At 48.5% G+C, this 21,991-nt stretch overlaps 1 protein-coding gene across 1 annotated transcript in view; it reads left to right on the top strand.

Annotated features, from left to right (window-relative positions):
* The first annotated feature begins 225 nt into the window (after positions 1-225).
* LOC147120956 (3-oxo-5-alpha-steroid 4-dehydrogenase 2-like) overlaps positions 226-21,991 on the top strand; it is a 54,291-nt gene continuing 32,525 nt past the window's right edge. The window contains exons 1-2 of the mRNA XM_085977319.1: positions 226-380; positions 19,247-19,441. Coding sequence (XP_085833445.1) covers positions 226-380; positions 19,247-19,441 — 350 coding nt within the window. The remainder of the gene's footprint in view (positions 381-19,246; positions 19,442-21,991) is intronic.

The following is a 21,991-nucleotide window of genomic DNA, read 5'->3' as shown; positions in this document are numbered from 1 at the left end:
TACTGCCCTTACCCGGTCTGGCCTATGTGTGACTCCAGACCCACAGCAATGTGGTTGACTCTTAACTGCCCTCTGAAATGGCCTAGCAAGCCACTCAGTTGTACCAAACCACTACACAGAAGACGGACTGCAGCGGTTCAAGAGGTGGCTCACCACCACCTTCTCGAGGGCAATTAAGGATGGGCAATAAATGCTGGCATTGTCAGTGATGCACACAGCCCATGAATGAACAACTGGATTCCCCACAGTGCCACGCACGAGGCACGGAAGGCACCAGCCGAGCAGCCGGTGACCTATGTGAAGAGGAAGGGGTTCCATTCCCAGGCCATCCGTGATGCAAATCAGGCCATGTCCTCACACGCTGCTGCCTCAGAGGACAGGTTCGACAGGGTGTCTTCATTGAAAGATCGACTGCAGCGGTAGCACCAATGGAGGCTTCTTTGGATCAACAGGACTTTGCCACGAGGCATCACCTGAGTGAAGAAGTCCACACCGAATAACTGCTCCCTTTCCTGAGAGACTGGCACGGCCATGAGCACAAGCTAACTGCACTGTATATCTCAAACAAAGTATTTCTTTTATTTACAGAAACCTATTTGCGTCCAAATGATACAGCTTGCTACTTTTTCTTAGCAAAACATGTACTGTAGATTAGCATTCAATGGTTGGGTGCTAATTCCCCAAAGAACTGATTATTATAACTCATTAAAGGCGCCAGTTGTTGCTGTTGTTGATATCCAACGGGACTGGACTTCAGTTTAACATCTCATAGCGCCTCTGGCAATGAGGCATTCTCTCGGTACTGCCCTGGAATGTTAACCTGGATCACGTGCACAAATCCTGGTGTGGTATACAAACCCACAACCTGCTGACCCAGAGGCAAGGGTGCTACCATCTGAGCCAAACTGGTACACTGGATCAGTTGTCCACTCGATGCTGGTTCAGCTCTTCTCTGCCAGGCAGTGGTTGGAACACTACAGTTGATATAAGTGGCTCTGGCCTGGGAAGAGAAGGAAGCATAGAATCATAGAATAGTTACAGCAGAGAAGGAGGCCATTCGGTCTGTCGAGCCCGTGCCGGCTCTCTGCAAGAGCACTTCAACTAGTCCCACTCCCCCCTGCCCTTTCCCCGTAGCCCTGCAAATTTTTTTCCTTCAGGTACTTATCCAATTCCCCTTTGAAAGCCATGATTCAGTTTGCCTCCACCACCCTTTCAGGCAGTGCATTCCAGATCCTAACCACTCGCTGAGTAAAAAAGATTTTCCTCGTGTCGCCTTTGGTTCTTTTGCCTTAAATCTGTGTCCTCTGGTTCTCGACCCTTCCACCAATGGGAACAGTTTCTCTCTATCTACTCTGTCCAGACCCCTCTTGATTTTGAACACCTCTATCAAATCTCCTCTCAACCTTCTCTGCTCGAAGGAGAACAACCCTAGCTTCTCTAGACGATCCATGTAACTGAAATCCCTCATCCCTGGAATCATTCTTGTAAATCTTTTCTGCACCCTCTCTAAGGCCTTCACATCCTTCCTAAAGTGCGGTGCCCAGAATTGGACACAGTACGCCCAAGTTGAGGCTGAACCAGTGTTTTATAAAGTTAGCCAGAATTGCTCCTGATTGCAATGCAGTGACTTCCACTGGAAGATCCACTGTGTAAATGTCAGCGGAGGACAGGATTGGATTTATCTATGGTGCACCATAGTCAAATAGTTTTCCAAAAACTTACACATAACAATAATGACTACTTGGGTGAGGTACCTGAGGACCACCGACGCCTGTAGTACAGTACCCCAGCCAGGAGCCAAGGGCTGCAGGAAGCAACTGAAGAAATGATGAAGAAATTATATCCTATGCTCTCCCGCTACATGGGGGTAATTCACTATCTCGCTGGGTGAGAAATCCACCGGGTGGGATGAAATGCTGGTTTTTACACCCTGCCAAATACTAGCCGACGTTTGACCCGAATCTGTCCGTTTCCCGACGGGCGGGTTATGTTGGAATTGCCCCTATGCTGTCATTCTGAGCAAGACAATCCGAGAGGCCCAAGTTCAATTCCTGGTCTGTGCTAAATTAGAAAAGAAAGAAAGAACTTGCATTTATATAGCGCCTTTCACAACCTCGGAACACCCCCAAGCGCATTGCAACCAATGAAATACTTTTAAAGTGTAGTCACTGTTGCAATGTAGGAAATGCAACAGCCAATTTGTGCACAGCAAGCTTCCACAAACAGCAATGAGATAATGACCAGATAATCTGTTTTTTTAGTGATGTTGGTTTAGGGATAAATGTTGGCCCCAGGACATGTTAGCGGACCTTAGCCTGGTAGCAGTGGGGTGAGTACAATGTCCAGGAAGGGGCAAATAAAGCTGCTCAGTGTTCCTGCTTCTGATCGCCATCGAGCGGGAGTTAGATAAGTACATGAGGGAGAAAGGAATAGAAGGATATGCTGATAGGGTGTGATGAAGTAGGGTGGGAGGAGACTCGAGTGGAGCATAAGTGGTGGCAAAGACCAGTTGGGCCGAATGGCTTCTTCCTGTGCTCATTTGTGATGTTTCCAATGTCTAAAATCTTGCTAACAAGTACTGACTACTTCACACACAAAGTATTGACTACTTCACAAACAAAGTATTACGTGAGGCACTGGAGGATGGCCAACAGCTTTGGAACTGTACCCTAGTATGCATTAGTCCCTTCAGGATGGGAGGGGAACAATGGGGGGAGAGGTGAGTCGGGAGGGGTGGGGTGAGTTATATCCCACTTTTAATATTTAACTGTGTAGGATTACATAGGATATACAGCACAAGAACAGGCCATTTGGCCCAACCAGTCCATGCCGACGTTTATGCTCCACTCGAACCTCCTCCCGTCTTTCCTCATCTAAATCGATCAGCATAACCCTCTATTCCCATCTCCCTCATATGCTTATCTAACCGCCACTTAAATGCATCCATACTATTCGCCTCAACTACTCCCTGTGGTAGCGAGTTCCACATTCTCACCCCTCTTTGGGTAACGAAGTTTCTTCTGAATTCCCTATTTGATTTCTTGGTGACTATCTTATATTGATGGTCTCTAGTTATGCTCTTCCCCACAAGTGGAAACACTCTCTCTGTATCTACTCTATCAAAACCTTTCATAATTTTAAAGACCTCTATTAGGTCACCCCTCAGCCTTCACTTTTCAAGAGAAAAGAGACCCAGCCTGTTCATCCTTTCCTGATAGGTATACCCTCGCATTTCTGGCATCATCACTTGGTCTCCCTATCAGAAGGAATAAGAAGCAGTTACTGTGGAGCAACCAGTGATTTATACTTAAACTAGCTGGGGGAGCCCGGCTTTGCCAGGGCTGTTTTGGGCCGGGCGGTTTAAATCGAGTGCCAGGCTTTGGGGCCTCCCTGTGAATCTGCTGCCGGGCAACATTTAAAATCAAGTCCCAGGCTTTTGGGCCCTGTCTCTGTGTCTTTGTCAATCTGCTGCCGGGCAATATTTCTACCTTTTAATACCTTGAAAGATGAAAGTGAAAGTACTTATAAAACTTTTTTGGTAAATCTTATGTTATTTTTAAAAGAGATACTAACTTTTTCAAAGCTGGATAAGCAGAGTAGTTTGAGCTGGAAGCAGTGAAACAATGGCTGCCACATCCCTGAGATGAAAACGATTAGTCCCGCCCACACACACACACCGATTGGCCAACCATCAGGGGACTGTACTGTAGGATTGGCCAATCGTGACGGCACAGGATTGGTCGAACCTTGACGTCAGTCAATCAATGCTAAGTAGCAGATAATGAGTTTAATTTTGAAGGTTTTTTGCATAAGGCGCGAACAATTTTCGTCCGACCGAAAAGTAAATATGCTTACGACCGTCCCGGAAGCGTAAGCTTTCTTCGGAGGTAACGCGCGCGTAGGTAGGCTCTATAACTTTCGAGCGCATAGCCGGACAGACGCACACCCGAGGACAGACAGACAGATAGACAGACAGACAGAACGATTCATTTATATATATAAATAAATACTCCAGACAGCACTACCTCAGAGATTATGGGAAATTGTAATTTACTGAAATATTGTGGGTTAGTGCACCATTCTCACACTCCTGGTCTAAAATCCAAACTAGACTGACGAGATGAAAGTCTTCATCAGTCTTGAAGGCTCCTTGGTGAAATGGGTTTGGGCAATTTCAATGGGTGTGTGAGCTCACAGTACGACTTGCAGCCTCACTCTGTAAGGTTAAAGAACATAGGTCGAGCCTGCTCCGCCACTCAATTAAATCATGGCTGATCTGTACCTCAACTCTATTTATCCGTCTTTGAGCCCTATCCCTTGATACCCTTACCTGACAAAATCTCTCAAGCTCAGTGATGTGCCTCAATTATTCCGAGACTCGAAGTTAGCAGAACAAAAGTAAGGCTTTTATTAACTTAGAACATAACACGTAAACTAGAGAGATGTCTTCCTTCAGGAGGCTGATGCCCGACTGAATTAGATTACAAAGGAGCCAGGTATGGGCGGAGCCCTGCACACAACCAATTCCAGCACATTCCAATACATAATACATGAGGACTGGGGGAAGGGAAAAGACACAGAAAGCAGGCAGTTACAAGACACAGAAAACAGGCAGTGATGAATGGAATATATTTCATCACATTCACCCCTTCTATAGATTTAGTCTGTTCGGGGGTTTGATAGTCCTCTGCGACCGACGTGGCTGTTGTGGTGCCGCGGGTGTCAGCTGGGTGTCCCCGGTAGCCTCCTGGGTCTCTGCCGGGGGTGCCGCCGGGGTTGTTGAAGGGGTAGTTGGTGGGGCTGCCGTTGGTCGATGTTCTTCCGGGGGTGATGAAAGAGTAGTGGGTGGGTAAGGGTTGCTGTGATCGTCGTCGCTGCTATTGCCGTGGTTGTTGTCGATGCCGGCTGGGGCGATGTCTTTTATGGACACGGTGTCCTCCCTTCCATCGGCGTGCCGGACATATGCGTATTGGGGGTTGGCGTGGAGTAGGTGTACTGGCTCCACGAGAGGGTCCGTCTTGTGGCCCCTCACATGCCTTCGCACGAGTACCGGACCTGGGGTGGAGAGCCATGACGGCATGGATACGCCTGAGGTGGATTTCCGAGGAAAGACAAACATTCGTTCATGAGGCGTGGCATTAGTGGCCGTACACAATAGCGACCGTATCGAATGGAGCACATCCGAGAGGACTTCCTGCCAGCGGGAGATAGGGAGGCCCTTGGTCCTTAGAGCTAGAGTGACTGCTTTCCACACTGTCCCGTTCTCTCGCTCCACCTGGCCATTACCCCGGGGGTTGTAGCTGGTGGTACGGCTCGTGGCGATCCCCTTGGACAGCATGTACTGGCGTAGCTCTTCACTCATGAAGGACGCCCCCCTATCCGTGTGGATATAGCTCGGCATACCGAACAGGCAGAACAGGCTGTTGAGGCATTTAATGACCGTGGCGCTGGTCATGTCTGGGCAGGGGAAGGCGAATGGGAAACGGGAGTATTCGTCCACAATGTTCAGGAAGTAAACATTGCGGTCGATGGACGGGAGGGGGCCCTTGAAATCTAAGCTGAGCCGCTCGAAGGGCCGTGTAGCTTTGATTAAGTGGGCTCTATCTGGGCGGTAGAACCGAGGCTTGCACTCAGCGCAAGTGCGGCAGTTCCTGGCCAGAGCCCGAACTTCCTCAATCGAGTAGGGTAAGTTACGGGACTTTATGAAGTGGAACAGCCGTGTGACCCCTGGGTGGCAGAGGTCGTTGTGGAGGGTCTGTAGCCGATCCTCGGTGGCGCTGGCACACATCCCTCGTGAGAGGGCGTCAGGGGATTCGTTGAGGGCCCCTGGCCGGTAAATGATGTCGTACTCGAAAGTGGAGAGCTCGATCCGCCACCTAAGAATCTTATCATTTTTAATCTTCCCCCTCTGTTTATTGTTGAACATAAACGCTACCGACCACTGGTCGGTAAGTAGGGTGAAGCGTTTGCCGGCTAGGTAGTGGCGCCAGTGGCGCACTGCCTCCACGATGGCTTGGGCCTCCTTTTCCACGGAGGAGTGTCTGATCTCGGGCCCTTGGAGGGTCCTCGAGAAGAAAGCTACGGGCCGCCCTGCCTGGTTGAGGGTGGCCGCCAAGGCAAAGTTGGACGCATCACTTTCCACTTGAAATGGAGTGTTCTCGTCCACTGCCTGTAGCGTGGCCCGCTCAATATCCTGCTTAATGCTTTTGAAGGCGGCGTGGGCCTCAGCAGAGAGCGGAAAAGAGGATGCTTTCAAGAGGGGGCGGGCTTTGTCGGAGTAGTTGGGGACCCATTGGGAATAGTAAGAAAATAACCCCAGGCACCTTTTCAGGGCTTTGGGAGTGTTGGGCAGGGACAGCTCCCGTAGGGGGCGCAATCGGTCGGGGTCTGGTCCGATTTCCCCATTCTCCACCACGCTGCCCAGTATGCAGAGGCGCGTGGTGTTGAAAACGCACTTGTCCTCGTTATAGGTGAGGTTGAGTTTTTGTGCGGTTTTCAGGAACCTCTCGAGGTTCGAGTCGTGATCCTGCTGGTTGTGACCGCAGATGGTGACGTTGTCGAGGTAGGGGAAGGTTGCCTGCAAGTGGTGGTCATCGACCATGCGATCCATCTCCCTCTGAAAGACCGAGACCCCGTTCGTCACCCCAAAGGGGACTCTGAGGAATTGGTAGAGGCGTCCGTTCGCCTCGAAGGCGGTGTACGGGCGGTCCTCTGGTCTGATAGGGAGCTGGTGGTACGCTGACTTGAGGTCGATGGTGGAGAACACCCGGTATTGGGCGATTTGGTTCGCCATTTCTGATATGCGGGGTAGCGGGTAGGCGTCTAGTAGGGTGTACCTGTTGATCGTTTGACTATAGTCGATCACCATCCGTTTCTTCTCGCTACCCCTTACCACTACCACTTGGGCGCGCCACGGGCTGTTGCTGCGTTCAATAATGCGCTCTTTCAGGAGCCTGTCTACCTCGGTCGCGATAAACCGCCTGTCCTCCCAGCTGTACCTCCTGCTTTTGGTCGCTATTGGCCGGCAGTTAGGGGTAAGGTTCGCGAATAGCGAAGGCGGCTTTACCTTCGGGGTAGCCAGACCGCACACTGTGAGGGGCGGCTGGAACCCACCGTACTTGAGCGTGATGCTTTGGTGGTTGCACTGGAAATCCAAACCCAAGATCACGCTCGCACATAGATTCTTCATGATTAATACTTTAAAATTATCATACACAGTTCCGTTAACGCACAATTGTACCGTGCAGTAACCCAGAATGGTCGATGTCTGGGTTTTATCGGCCATAGAGATGGTACCCTGAGCAGGGACCACCTTTAGGGAGAGTTGTTGTGCCAGTTCAGGGTGGATAAAACTCTCCGTGCTTCCACTGTCAATTAAGCATTTAACCCGGCACCCGTTTACCTCGATGTCCACCATTGATTTGGATAGCGGATGCGGCCTGGTCTGGTCCACTGTGACCGATGCCACTGTAGGGCCCTGATCGAGACAAGATGGCGTCCACGCTGTCTGCTCATAAGATGGCGGACCCCACGAGGTCGGGCAAGATGGCGTCCAAGATGGCCGCTCCCACGGCGCACACGCGGCGGTGGCGGGTTTTCCGGCGGTTGGTTTTCCGGCGGGGTTCCCTCTGCACACCTTCCCGAAGTGCCCCTTCTTACCGCACTTAAAGCAGGTGGTGCCTTTCGCCGGGCACAGGTTTCTGGTGTGCTTTGGCTGCCCGCAGAAGTAGCAGTTGGGTCCTTGACGCGTCGCGGCTGTCGTAGGGCTTCTGGGGGGAGAGCTGGGCCCCGCCGGTGTCGGGCTGCCGGGCGGGGAAGATGCCTTCCAAGATGGCGGCGCCCTCGGCGCACACGTGGCGGCGTGGGCGGCGCGGGCTGAAGAGTAGGCGTCCGAGTTTCTCTGGGCCATCTCCAGGGACCGCGCGGTGTCCGCAGCCTGTTTCAGGTCCAACTCCGTTTTTTCCAGCAGTCTTTGCCGGATGTGAGTGGAGCTGAGGCCTGTGATAAAGGCATCGCGAACAAGCTCGTCGGTGTACACTGCGGCTTTTACATCTCGGCACTTACCGTCCTTGCCAAGCTTTTTCAGGATGCTTAGGAACTCCTCCACCGATTCCCCAGGTCGCTGTGCGCGAGTAGCGAGTAGATGCCTAGCATACACCTCATTCGTAGGCTGCTGGTAATGCGCCTTTAAGATGTTGCAGGCGGCCAGGTACGTATCGGCGTCTTGGATGAGGGGGTAAACCCGGTGGCTTACCCAATTCCGTAGCATTCCGAGTCTCATCTTCGCAGTGTCCGTAGCGTCTTTGACGGCTGCGGAATTGTCCAGGAAGAATTCCATACAGTCAAACCAGTGTCCGAAGCGTGCTGATGCGTCCGGAGCATGTTGATCCAAATCCAAACGTTCGGGTTTCAGGAGTTGATCCATAGTGTTGAAAATTTAAGTTAATAAAATTGATGTGCCTCAATTATTCCGAGACTCGAAGTTAGCAGAACAAAAGTAAGGCTTTTATTAACTTAGAACATAACACGTAAACTAGAGAGATGTCTTCCTTCAGGAGGCTGATGCCCGACTGAATTAGATTACAAAGGAGCCAGGTATGGGCGGAGCCCTGCACACAACCAATTCCAGCACATTCCAATACATAATACATGAGGACTGGGGGAAGGGAAAAGACACAGAAAGCAGGCAGTTACAAGACACAGAAAACAGGCAGTGATGAATGGAATATATTTCATCACACTCAGTTTACTTGATTACTTTTTGTACCCGTGATTGGTGTACCTGGACAACCAAATCCCTTTATTTCTCCACAGTTTCTAGTCTCTCATTAGTGGATTACTTCACACTTCCCCACATTGAACTCCATCTGCAGCAGTTTTGCCCACTCACTAATCTGTCTCTGTCCCTTTGTAACTTCCTGCTCCCATCTACACAACTGACTGTTCCTTCCAACTTAGTGTCAACTGAAAACTAGGATATACAACTCTCTATTCCTTCATCCAAGTCATATCCATGTCATATATAGAGGCCCCAGTACAGATCCCTGAGGGACACCACTTGTCACAATATACCAATCAGAGTACTGTACTACTCTGTGTCTCCTACCTCCCAAACAATATACCATGCGCAATCTAAATTAAGATATCAAGATCACGTAGTACAAGACATGTAACACTGTGCATATATCTTGTTTGTTGCTGATTATTACGTGCATTCCATGAAGTTTTGTAAGCAAGTCTAGCTCTTTGTTATGGTGGCAATCTTTAAATGGGGAATGTTAAACTACCCTCAGCTGCCAGAGGCCAGGTATGAGATGAGGAGGTCACAGCTGGCTGATTTTTTAAAAAGCGAGTTGCCCTGATGGTTCAATAGATCAATGCACCGTGTGGTGTGTATATTGATCGATACGAGGCCCTTTTTATACTGGCAATATGAAATCCGTGGGCACTTTTACTTTGGTTTATTTTTTTGTTTCTTCTCCCAAGTTGGGTCGATGGCCTCTCGTTCCGGCAACGGCCCGGGGATGGTCGATGATCTCCCGATGTGCTTCCCCGGGGCAGAACGCTGGTTTCGAGACGGCCTTCTCGATGTTGGCTTTCTTCTTCCTCCTGCGATTGACTGCTCCTTCTTCTGGGTGTCCGGATTCAAGCTGCGTGTTTCCAGCTCCCCAACCCGGCGTGTCTGACTGTCCCGAGAGCTTGCTGCTGTGTGTACCTCTCCAAGCTTGCTCCAACTGCCGAAAAGTCTCTCCAGATATACCTTTCTTCCAGAGGCTTCACTTCCCGCCCAAAATCAGGTTAGTCTTTGTTTTATTTCTGGTGGGGTGCGAGCACAGTGGGGTAGCCATTATATTTTAAAATGTCTTAAACGGCTGGTAACAGGCCCATCTCTGGTTTGGAATTACCTCCATTGTTTTTAATGGCCTGCTGTTCTCGTTATCTAGTCCTGGGTGCTGTTCTCATGAATATGAAATTGTCCCCTTTTGTCTGGGGCAACATTTTGATGGCCTCTGTCTCCAGGCTGATCTTGACTAGATCTGCATCTAATCCATATGCATACGTGTGGGTCTGGTTTCGTTCTCTCCGAAACGGCTTCCAGAACTTACTGTGGGTTGAATCCACAAATCTGTCTGAGGTTGCGCAGGAACCATTTTAAAGTGTACCAATAAGCTGGTCACATGGTATGGCGGCCATTTTGTATGCCCCTTTTTCTGGGCTTCTTTTAAAACAGCCTTTAAAATCACGGCTTCTTCTGCCATTTGACCCTTATTAATATAAAGTCCAATTTTGCGAATCCTACAAATTCTCCTACCCATATACACGGCCACCCACTTGACCTTGCCACACCTCATGCCCTCTCTACTCCCATGGTCTCATCACTGACAAGGCCATCTCCAATATCACCACTTACATCCCCCACCCCCTTCCAACCTCACTTCCTTCTGCATCTGTCCCTGGAAAAACACTCCGCCAAGTCATTTGCAACTGCATTTCCAAACTCCCAACTGCCTAACTTTTGGCCTTCCAGTCACCACAATACTTCTGCAGCTGTCAACCTTCTCAAGCACTCCCTCATCTCCATGTTTGATGCCTTTGTCCTGAGAAAAACCTTTATTCTCTCTCATCCTGGTCATTCCCTCGGTATGGTCTCTATCTTTGCTTCCTCAGCTTGAGGGTATCTGTTGCACAACTGGTTTAGCCATCCATCATCAGATCTGGATGAACCACGTCAAGCGTGGTCAGGCCTCGCTCTCCTCCGCCAAAATCATCCACTACCACAGGATCGTCCAGGAGAGCAAAGATAACCCCGGGGTTTTTTTTTTCATTACTGCCAACCATCTCCTTAAAACCCTCTGCACCGTCACCTCCAACCATGTGTGAGGAGCTCATGGACCTTTGTTTTGTCGCTAAGATTGACACCAGCCGCTCAACTGCCTCTACTGATTTCCTCCTCTTCCTCTTGCTCCTAAACCAAACCTCCACCCAGGCTCTCTCCTGCCCTAGCCCCAAACCCGCGTCTCTCTAATTTCTCTCCCCTCGTGCTCTCATTGTACATGATTTGCTTACTTTTGTTGTTCTTGACCTGTTGAGAAACTCCTTTTGCTGATTCATGGTTTGAGGAGGGCCGGCTTGTAGCAGTTCAGGAGGGCACGACATTTGATGGAAAGGGCAACAGGGCTCCAGCCAAGCAACTTGAGAGAGCAGGCAGGAGATGCAGAAGCAAGTTAACAGGTTCCCACTGAGGGTTTGTTCTTATTTTTCTTTCTTTCTTTCTCTCCCTTTCATGATCAACATTGCTAAAAATGTCAACTTTCAAAACCTTCCCATGCAGATCATAAAATCATAGAACCATGCAGCACAGAAGGAGGCCATTCGGCCCATCGTGCCTGTGCCGGCTCTTTGAAAGAGCGATCCAATTAGTCCCACTCCCCCTGCTCTTTCCCCATAGCCCTGCAAATTTCTCCTTTTCAAGTATTTATCCAATTCCCTTTTAAGAGTTACTATTGAATCTGCTTCCACATTTTCAAGCAATGCATTCCAGATCATAACAACTCACTTCTTGAAAGAAATTCTCCTAATTCCCCCCTGTTTTTTTTGCCAATTATCTTAAAGATGATAGTGATGAAGAAGCCCATTAGTGCACATAGAAACATAGAAACACAGAAGATAGGAGCAGGAGTAGGCCATTCGGCCCCTCGAGCCTGCTCCGCCATTCAATGCGATCATGGCTGATCATCCAAATTCAGTACCCTGTCCCTGCTTTCTCCCCATATCCCTTGATCCCTTTAGCCTTAAGAAATATATCCAACTCCTTCTTGAATATATTTAATGAATTGGCCTCTACTGCCTTCTGTGGTAGAGAATTCCACAGGTTCACCACTCTCTGGGTGAAGAAATTCCTCCTCATCTCTGTCCTAAATGGCTTACCCCTTATCCTTAGACTGTGACCCCTGGTTCTGGACTCCCCGACCATCGGGAACATCCTTCCTGCATCTAATCTGTCTAGTCCTGTTAGAATTTTATAAGTTTCAATGAGATCCCCTTTCATTCTTCTAAACTCTAGCGAGTACAAGCCCAATCAACCCAATCTCTCCTCATACGTCATTCCTGCCATCCCAGGTATCAGCCTGGTGAATCTTCGCTGCACTCCCTCCAGGGCAAGAACATCCTTCCTCAGATAAGGCGACCAAAACTGCATACAATACTCAAGATGTGGTCTCACCAAGCCCCTGTACAACTGCAGCAAGACATGCCTTCACAAGAAAGACAGAGCAATCGGAAACTGCAACCCGCTAACTGAAGCTGCACGATGCACCTCATCCGGCTCCTCATCAAATTCCGAGACTTGGCATGCAGCAACACTGCCATTTAGGGTGATATAGATAGTGAGTATGAGGGGAGCTCTGAGAGGGACTCATGTGCACAGGAGAGCAGGAATGGGAAGAGCAGGCAGAGGAAGACGAGGAGGTCCTTCAGTAGAGGAGGAAAACATTTCCTCCATCAGTTGAACCAGATATCCTTGACCCTGCATTCAAAGGAAAAGGCTTTCAGAGCATGGCGGACTGTCATGGCACCCAGGCACAGAAGAAGAACACAGAACTTCCCTGATCTCCAAGCCCGCCGCCAGGATGGTGAATTAAGGAGGCACAGACTCCTGGGTGTCCTACCAGGAATGTCACCTGAAGGGAGGTGGTCCTGGAACTGAGTGCCAACTCTCTCACCCTCAGGATTGCAGACCCGTGCTACAAGAAATTCAACAACCTCACCAGGGCAGGCAAGGGAACACACTGGACACTTTTCATTTTCTTTCTTGTCCACCCTGGGAACTGGCACTCTCTTCATCTTTGTTGGGAACACCAGCAGGAAAGGTTTCATTAAAGAATTCATTTTATATCCAGGACTGCATTTTTAATTAAAAGGCAGTTTGGAGAATCTGTTGAAACAGGCAATATCTGTAGATTATCAACAAATCACTTCAAATCTCCAAAGCTGTACTAACATCATACAAGATAGACTTGGGTAGTTCTAATCTTCTATTAGATACATCTTATCTGTTTGGCGACTACATCCTTAGCTTTTCCATACTTGTAAGGACAGCTCTTTTTACGAGACCCACTTCTAGATGCTGAGTTGATGTAAGTTAGCTATAAAACCAAGAGTGATGGTCATGGCAAACATGATGAGCTGAGATTAAAAAGAGAGACCTTTATAAATCACTGGTTAGGCCCCACACTTTAGGAAGGATGTCAAGGCCTTAGCGAGGGTGCAGAGGAGATTTACTAGTGTGGTGCCAGGGATGAGGGACTTCAGCTACGGGCCGAGACTTGAGAAGCTGGAGTTGTTCTCCTTAGAGCAGAGAAGATTAAGGGGAGATTTAATAGAGGTGTTCAAAATTATGAAAGGTTTTGATAGAATAAATAAAGAGAAACTGTTTCCAGTGGCGGATGGGTCGGTAACCGGAGGACACAGATTTAAGGTAATTGGAAAAGGAACCAGAGGCGAGATGAGGAGAACATTTTATATGTTGCAAATTGTTATGATCTGGAATTCACTGCCTGAAAGGGCGGTGGAAGCAGATTCAATAGTAACTTTCTAAAGGGAATTAGATAAATACTTGAATGGAGAAAAATTGTAGTGCTATGGAGAAAGGGCAGGGGAGCAGGACTAATTGGATCACTCTTTCAATGAGCCGGCCCATAGAAACATAGAAGATAGGAGCAGGAGTAGGCCATTCGGCCCCTCAAGCCTGCTCTGCCATTTAATGAGATCATGGTTGATCATCCAAATTCAGTACCCTGTCCCTGCCTTCTCCCCATACCCCTTGATCCCCTTAGCCTTAAGAAATATATCTAACTCCTTGAATACATTTAATGAATTGGCCTCAACTGCCCTGTGTGGCAGAGAATTCCACAGGTTCACCACTCTCTGGGTGAAGAAATTCCTCCTCATCTCTGTCCTAAATGGCTTACCCCTGATCCTTAGACTGTGACCCCTGGTTCTGGACTCCCCCGCCATCGGGAACACCCTTCCTGCATCTAGTCTGTCTAGTCCTGTTAGAATTTTATAAGTTTCAATGAGATCCCCTCTCATTCTTCAAAACTCTAGCGAATGTAAGCCCAATCAACCCAATCTCTCCTCATACATCATTCCTGCCATCCCAGGTATCAGTCTGGTGAATCTTCGCTGCACTCTCTCCATGGCAAGAACATCCTTCCTCAGATAAGGTGACCAAAACTGCACACAATACTCAAGGTGTGGTCTCACCAAGGCCCTGTACAACTGCAGCAAGACATCCTTCCTCCTGTACATGAATCCTCTCGCTATGAAGGCCAACATACCATTTGCCTTCTTAACCGCCTGCTGCACCTGCATGCTTACCTTCAGCGACTGGTGCACAAGGACACCCAGGTCTCATCGTACTTTCCCTTCTCCCAATCTATTGCCATTCAGATAATAATCTGTCTTCCTGTTTTTGCCACCAAAGTGGATAACCTCGCATTTATCCACATTATACTGCATTTGCCATGCATCTGCCCAATCACCTAACCTGTCCAAATCATACTGGAGTTTCTCTGCATCCTCCTCACAGCACACATGCCCACCCAGCTTTGTGTCAGCTGCAAACTTGGAGATATTACATCTAGTTCCCTCATCTAGATGATTTATAGATATTGTGAATAGCTGGGGTCCTAGCACCGATCCCTGCGGTACCCCACTAGTCACTGCCTGCCACTCGGAAAAAGACCCGTTTATTCCAACTCTTTGCTTCCTGTCTGCCAACCAGTTCTCTATCCAAGACAGTACCTTACCCCCAATCCCGTGTGCTTTAAATTTGCATGCTAATCTCTTATGCGGGACCTTATCGAAAGCCTTCTGATAGTCCAAATACACCACATCCACTGGTTCTCACTTATCTATTCTACCAGTTACATCCTCAAAAAATTCCAGTAGATTAGTCAAGCATGATTTAGCTTTTGTAAATCCATGTTGACTTTGTCCGATCCTGTCACTGTTTTCCAAGTGCTCTGCTATTACATCTTTTATAATGGACTCTAGCATTTTCCCCACTACCGATGTCAGACTTACTGGTCTATAATTCCCCATTTTCTCTCTGCCATCTTTTTTAAATAGTGGGGTTACATTAGCTATCCTCCAATACATGGGAACTGTTCCAGAGTCTATAGAATTTTGGAAGATGTCCAGCAATGCATCGACTATTTCTAGGGCCACTTCCTTAAGTACCCTAGGATGTAGATTATCAGGCCCTGGGGATTTATTGGCCTTCAATCCCGTCAATTTCCCTAACACCATTTCCCTACAAATACTGATTTCATTCAGTTCCTCCCTCTCATTAGACCCTATGTTCCCCGACATCTCTGGGAGGTTATTTGTGTCCTCCTTTGTGAAGACAGAACCAAAGTAGGTATTTAACTGGTCTGCCATTTCTTTGTTCCCCATTATAAATTCCTCTGATTCTGACTGCAAGGGACCTGCGCTTGACTTCATCAATCTTTTTCTCTTCACATAGCTATAGAAGCTTTTACAGTCAGTTTTTATGTTCCCTGCAAGCTTACTCTCATAATCTATTTTCCCCCTCTTAATTAATCCCTTTGTCTCCTTTGCTGAATCCTAAACTGCTCCCAATCCTCAGGTTTGCTGCTTTTTCTGGCCAAATTATATGTCCTCTCCTTGGATCTTATGCTATCCCTAATTTCCCTTGTTAGCCACGGCTGAGTCACTGGCACAGGCACGATGGGCCGAATGGTCTCTTTCTGTGCAGTATTGTTCTATTATTCTATTGTAAGGTAGTTAGGGAAGACCCAGGAGGGCTAAATCACCCTGCGACCAAACTCAGCGTAATGTGTGGTCTCCAGCAGCCTTTCGCATCGTCGTGTGTGCTTTCTGTAAGTACCACTCCCTCTAATAAAATCTGTAAAATTAAGAACCGTAGGGCTAAATATTTGAGGTCTTACCGCTGACCATTACCGCCTGATTCAGGGGGAAAAATGGTGCCCGCCACACTTTCGCCCGCTGCGAGTGTGGAGTATGCAAGATCCACTAAAAGCCGGCGCGATGACTACGCATTTAAACGCTTTCAAGAGTAACCATTGGGGAAAGATTAGTGTTACAGAGAACGCAGATGAACTATTAAAATAAAACAACTGACATCGGGTGGCAGGTAATATTTTCGTAGCAAGTACGGCAACTGTTCCGTACATGGCATACAGGCTCGCTCCTTTCTTCCCCGTTCCCCTTCACTGCAAGCGGGAGACAGACGCGACCTTTGTCCTCCTGCTGAGCTTAAATACCGGCGCTGCCTGCGCTCTCTCGGCGGGTGGCTGTTAGCCTGGGCCGGCGCTGTTACCGGCAGGTTTCCAGCGTACTCGAATTTTCAGCCCGTAATTCCTGGCACACAGACAACAGGGTAGAAATTTGCCTTGGGCGTTGGTGCAAAGCAGGCGGTGTTGCATTGGCCGCCTGGTATACTCCCCCCCACCCCCCGCCAGATATTCAGCTCCATTTAACTCAAATCGAACTGAAAATAGGATGGAGCGTATAACAGGCTGCCGATGTGATAGCGCCGGTTGTGTGCAACAGCCCCGCACAAATTTCTACTCTGACATCTCCAAGCTGATTTCTCTAACGCTAGTATTCAACACTCCTCTTAATGCAACACTTGGTTAATCGACTCTTCACAGTGCACTCTCCTTAAGGGGGTCTCTAACTCAGCATTTTGCACTCTGGCTACCCAGCTCCCCCTAACAGCAATTATTTAAATGTAAGAAATGTGAGACCACACCTTGAGTATTGTGTGCAGTTTTGGTCGCCTTATCTGAGGAAGGATGTTCTTGCCATGGAAGGAGTTCAGCGAAGATTCACCAGACTGATACCTGGGATGGTAGGAATGATGTATGAGGAGAGATTGGGTCGATTGGGCTTATAATCACTGGAGTTTAGAAGAATGAGAGGGGGCCTCATTGAAACTTATAGGCCTAGAAATTCAGTAAGGCGCTGCCAGCTTTGCGGCCAGTTACCGCCCAACGAGGGCCAATAGAGGAGGTTGCGCTGATATTGAGCTCGGCGGTAATGGCGGCGGTAGCCGGTAGCGCTGCGCCGGCACCGATGACGTCATCGGTGTGCGCAGTGCCCCGTTTCCGCCCGATGCCGGCCCGACGCCCATATTCAGTTGCCGCCGCCTCCTCCGTGGCAGCCGCTACTAACATCCGGAGACCAGGGCCTTACTGCAGCCTTAGTGGGGCGCATAAAGGTGGAGGTGCGGCCGGCCGCTTTTTCGGCGGCCGCATGCCCGCACCTCCTTCCCCGGCCTCCTCCACCACCCCCCCCGTGGCATTGCCGGCTGCTTTCCGTGAGCCCGGCACTTCTCCGTGGTGCCGGGCTCATTTGCCGGCACAATCCAGCGGCGGTCTCCCCGTTGCAGGCACCTCCACCTTAAGAGAAGGAGGAGGCCTGCAGTACCGCAGCCTGCCGCACCGCATCGGGTGTCGCAGCGGCACCTAGAGCGCTGAAATTCAGTTTCAGCGCCCCAAGCGGGGGCGGGCACACCGTGGAATAGCGCCCAGTTCCGACTTGGGGCGCAAAAACTGAATATCTGACGGTCACAACTGGCTCCGCGCCCAGCGCTAACTTTTGGGCGCTAGCCAGCTGGCGGGGCTATACTGAATTTCTAGGCCATAAAATTCTAACAGGACTAGACAGACTAGATGCAGGAAGAATGTTCCCGATGGCGGGGGAGTCCAGAACCAGGGGTCACAGTCTAAGGATAAGGGGTAAGCCATTTAGGACAGAGATGAGGAGGAATTTCTTCACCCAGAGAGTGGTGAACCTGTGGAGTGCTCTACCACAGAAGGCAGTTGAGGCCAATTCATTAAATATATTCAAGAAGGAGTTACATATATTTCTTAAGGTTAAAGGGATCAAGGGATATGGGGAGAAAGCAGGGACAGGGTACTGAATTTGGATGATCAGCCATGATCTCATTAAATGGCGGAGCAGGCTCAAGGGGCCGAATGGCCTACTCCTGCTCCTATCTTCTATGTTTCTATGCTTCTATGTAAAAACCCCTCCCTCCATTTTAACAGGCTGATAACCCCACGTCTTTTACTTCAGCTCTCCTCACACATGGTACAACCGCCTGACGTTTGGCTTTCTATTCACCACAATACTAGAAAAAAAATCATTTTTGGCAGTTAACAAAAATGTGCAAGTTCCAAAAGACATTCCGTGCGCAAAAGGGTTAATCTGTGCTGTTTCACTTCACCGACGTGTGCCTGCAGCAAAACGCTTGCTTTGGGTGTTTTTTTTATGTTGCAGTTGCAATCATAGAAATTTACGGCACAGAAGGAGGCCACTCCACCCATCGTGTCTGTGTCAAAATGGCACATAATGTCCGCCACAGGCAGGGAAACCAGAGCGGGGGGACTCCCTACCGTTAAAAACCTTCATGCCTTATGAGCAGAAGGCCATGGCACTCGCAGGGAGCCGCTGAAACGCCAGCTTTAGGACTCCTCCCTGAAACTGGGCTGCCCTGAACGCAGCTGGCACTGGGCTTGGGGAACCAGGCCCTCGTGCGGCCTAACCAGCGGTCTTTAAACGGACCGCCACCACAAAGGGTGCTTACCTCCACCGCAGTCCCGAAGACCGTTGCCGGCCCTCGCTCAGGCCCTTGCCGATTGCCGAGACCTACCTGGGGGGTCAATGCCGGCATCGCTGCGGCTCAAAATGGGTGTCTGCTTCACCGGCCTGGGGGCGCACAGCAGTTGTCCACTGCTCGCCAGTCTAATTTGAAGGAAGCTCGAGAGGAACAGCACCTCATCGTTCGATTAGGCATTTTACAGCCTTCTGGCAAGTGATTTGATCAAAGGTATGTGACCTGGTGGTGCAAATGTTGCTCATCAAATTCTGGTGATCTAGTGATTGACTTGTTTGTGCAAACTTTGAGCTGGATTTTGAATTCTGGCTTTTGTCGTGCAGATTTGTAAGATGAGCACGTAACCATGAAGCCCAGCCTGTGATTGGATTGACACTGGGGGTGGAACTCAAAAACAATGCTGAATAACTAGCTAAGTGACATTGAAGCTTAATTTCTTGGGAGATCAGACCTGCACGCGACTATCATTTTAAAGAACACTTCAAGACCAGCTATGTCAGAGTGTAATGCATTTGTTTTGTATGGACTAACACCCAGCTTGCTTGCACTTATAATTTCCAATGTCCTGTATGGCAGAAAGTCTGCACATCTTTACGGGAGGTATAACACTCAGGAGCAGTCTGTAACATATGTTCCAGCTAAGATTGGATGGTTTGTAATGGAGCTGCCATCATTTCTTGTACCCGCGCTAATACTTTACCAATCGGGCAGCCTGGACAGCATGGGGAGCAAACTCCTATTGTTTTTGTTCTGTGGGCACTACTTTCACAGGTAAGTCAAATTGAAACTGATCCTAGGATTTGAGAAAATTCGTGTTTTTAACTCGTAAGATTTTGTTTTGAGAAAGATTTTTTTTGTTTGCTTTTGGCAAATAAAGTTGTGTGAAGTAGGAATAGAGTTGAACGTAACATTTGTGTCAATGCATTGTTAAAAAAAAATTATCATATAGGTTGCAGTCACATGCCATACCTTTAATACTGTAAGAGCCATGAAAGTTTAAGAAAATACTTTAAAATATTGGTTAAATAGCATAATACAGTTAATTTACCTGACTGACTTATTGTATTAAGAAACCCCCTATTTTCTTGCTGCAGTAGTATAGTCCGAGATACCCCCTTCATTCTTGCCACAATGGTACGGTCCTTAAGATCGTCACATAGCCAGTAGCCATTTTACAGTTTAAACTCCACGTGGCTGAAGGAGGCAGAAGTTGTGAGGGCTGGAGCAATACAGTTTTTGACCGTGTTCGTTTATACGTGTTTGCTTTGTAATTCTGTTCGTAAAGTGTTATAGTAAACAGTTTAAAAGACAAAGCTACGTTTGGGAACGTTTTATTTCGACACGCGTCTACTCGTTGTTAAAAGCCCCACAGCTCAGTGGCTGCCTGTTTGGAAACTAAGAAGCGCCACTACATTAGTCAAAAACTAGCTCCCTAAGAAGGAAAGGACGGAATTGTCGGCGAACGTATACATGAATGGTCACGGAGCCAGACAACAATATAAGAAAGCGAAGGTACAGTGACTGTTACTTGCTTTGTTCATTCTATTGAGAAGCTAAATAAGAGCTGCGGGTAAAATGGCCGAGGCCCTACGGAGCCAGGAGCTTCCCCCAGCCAGAAGGATTGCTGGCCAAAAGAGGGAAATAAAGCTCACCCCAAAGGCAATGGAAGAGAAGTTACATAGAAGCATAGGTGCAAGGAAGGCTAAATTAGCTCAGATAACTGGAAAAATGAAGATAATTGATTGTCTCATGGAAGATAATGCTAATATTAAGAAAGCTGAAGACATAATGCATTACGATTTCTCCAAGCTGCATGAAGAATTTAATGTACTCAATGAAGATGTATTAGCACTTTTGTCTGAAGAAGAGGGAAAAGCCGATCAGCACAACTGGTTTGATCTTAAATCATCCAGCATTAAGGACTATGTCAAGGCCACAGAACAGTGGATGTTAAGGATTCGTCAAGATGCTGATACAGCAGAGAAAGATAAAGTTGACGATGAAGTCGGGCCAGATGATAGCATTTCAGAGACTTCAGCCAGACTGAGCAAAAATCGAAAAGAAGGTAGCTCTGTTTCTGGACGCAGGTCAGTCGCTTCTACCACATGCTCGTCGCGACGCATGAGAGAGGAGGTTGAACGGGCGGCGTTGATGGCGCGCGCAGCATCTTTAGCGGAGAAGCAAGCTCTTGAACGGGAAGAGGCCCAACTGCAGGCCCAAGAGGCCCAACTGCAGGCCCAACTGCAGGCCCAACAGGCCCAAGTGCAGGCAAAGAAAGAACAGCTGGAGATAAAAACAGCTATTGCGGTCTCAGATGCCAGGTTGAGTGTGTATGAAGATTACGAAGGCTCACGGGACGGCGTGAGCGAATACTGCCAGTCAATGTTGTCACATAGAGTTGGATCCAGGGCACCTTCAAGAGTTACAAGAGAGTCCGAAGGCCATCTCCTGGCATTACAGCGTGGAAGAGTGGCCTCTCCACTAACAGGAGCACGTGATGCTACCCCAGACGTCAGACGGTCTAGACTAGACCCTGCTGATGACCACCAGAGGCCTGAAGACACAGGGAGAAGCCTATACCGAGTGATGCAACGTCAGAACGAAATTACAGAGATGCTTGTAAAACAACAGAATCTGTTTCGACTCCCTCAAAGAGACATACCAGTGTTCCAAGGTGACCCACTCAAGTATAAGCCCTTCATCAGATCCTTCGAACAAGCCATTGACTCCAAAACAGAGAGCAGCAGTGATAAGTTGTACTACCTGGGACAGTACACCAGTGGTAAACCACAAGACCTGGTCAGAAGCTGTGAACACATGAGACCGGACCGGGGATACATAGAAGCCAGGAAGTTGCTGCAGGAGCACTATGGTAACGAGCTGAAGATAGCCACTGCATATATTGAAAAGGCTACCAAGTGGCCACAGATCAGGTCGGAGGACGGAGAGGCATTGAACGCATATGTTCTTTTCCTCATAGGATGTCGCAACACCATGGAGGATGTTGAATTCATGGAAGAGATGGACAATCCTACGACTATGCGAACCATCATCTCTAAGCTTCCTTACAGGATGAGGGAACAATGGAGAAGAACAGCCTTTGAGATAATGGAGAGACAGAAAAGTAGAGCCAGGTTTGCAGACTTAGTGAATTTCATAGACAAACAGGCTAAAATTGCTAGGGACCCATTGTTTGGAAACATCCAGGATGTCAGCCCGACTACTGATGGAAGAGTGAAAGCCAAGCCTGTTGAATCAAAGACTCTCAGGAAAGGTGGTTCCAGGGGAAGCAGCTTTGCAACTATCGTCACTCAGGCTGGG

Source organism: Somniosus microcephalus, chromosome 3, assembly GCF_052327205.1.
Source record: "Somniosus microcephalus isolate GS21.2 chromosome 3, FLI_Smic_1.0, whole genome shotgun sequence".
In the NCBI taxonomy this organism is placed as follows: Eukaryota; Metazoa; Chordata; class Chondrichthyes; order Squaliformes; family Somniosidae; genus Somniosus; species Somniosus microcephalus.
Note: the sequence above shows the minus strand (reverse complement) of the source record. Positions and strands in the feature narration are given on the sequence as shown.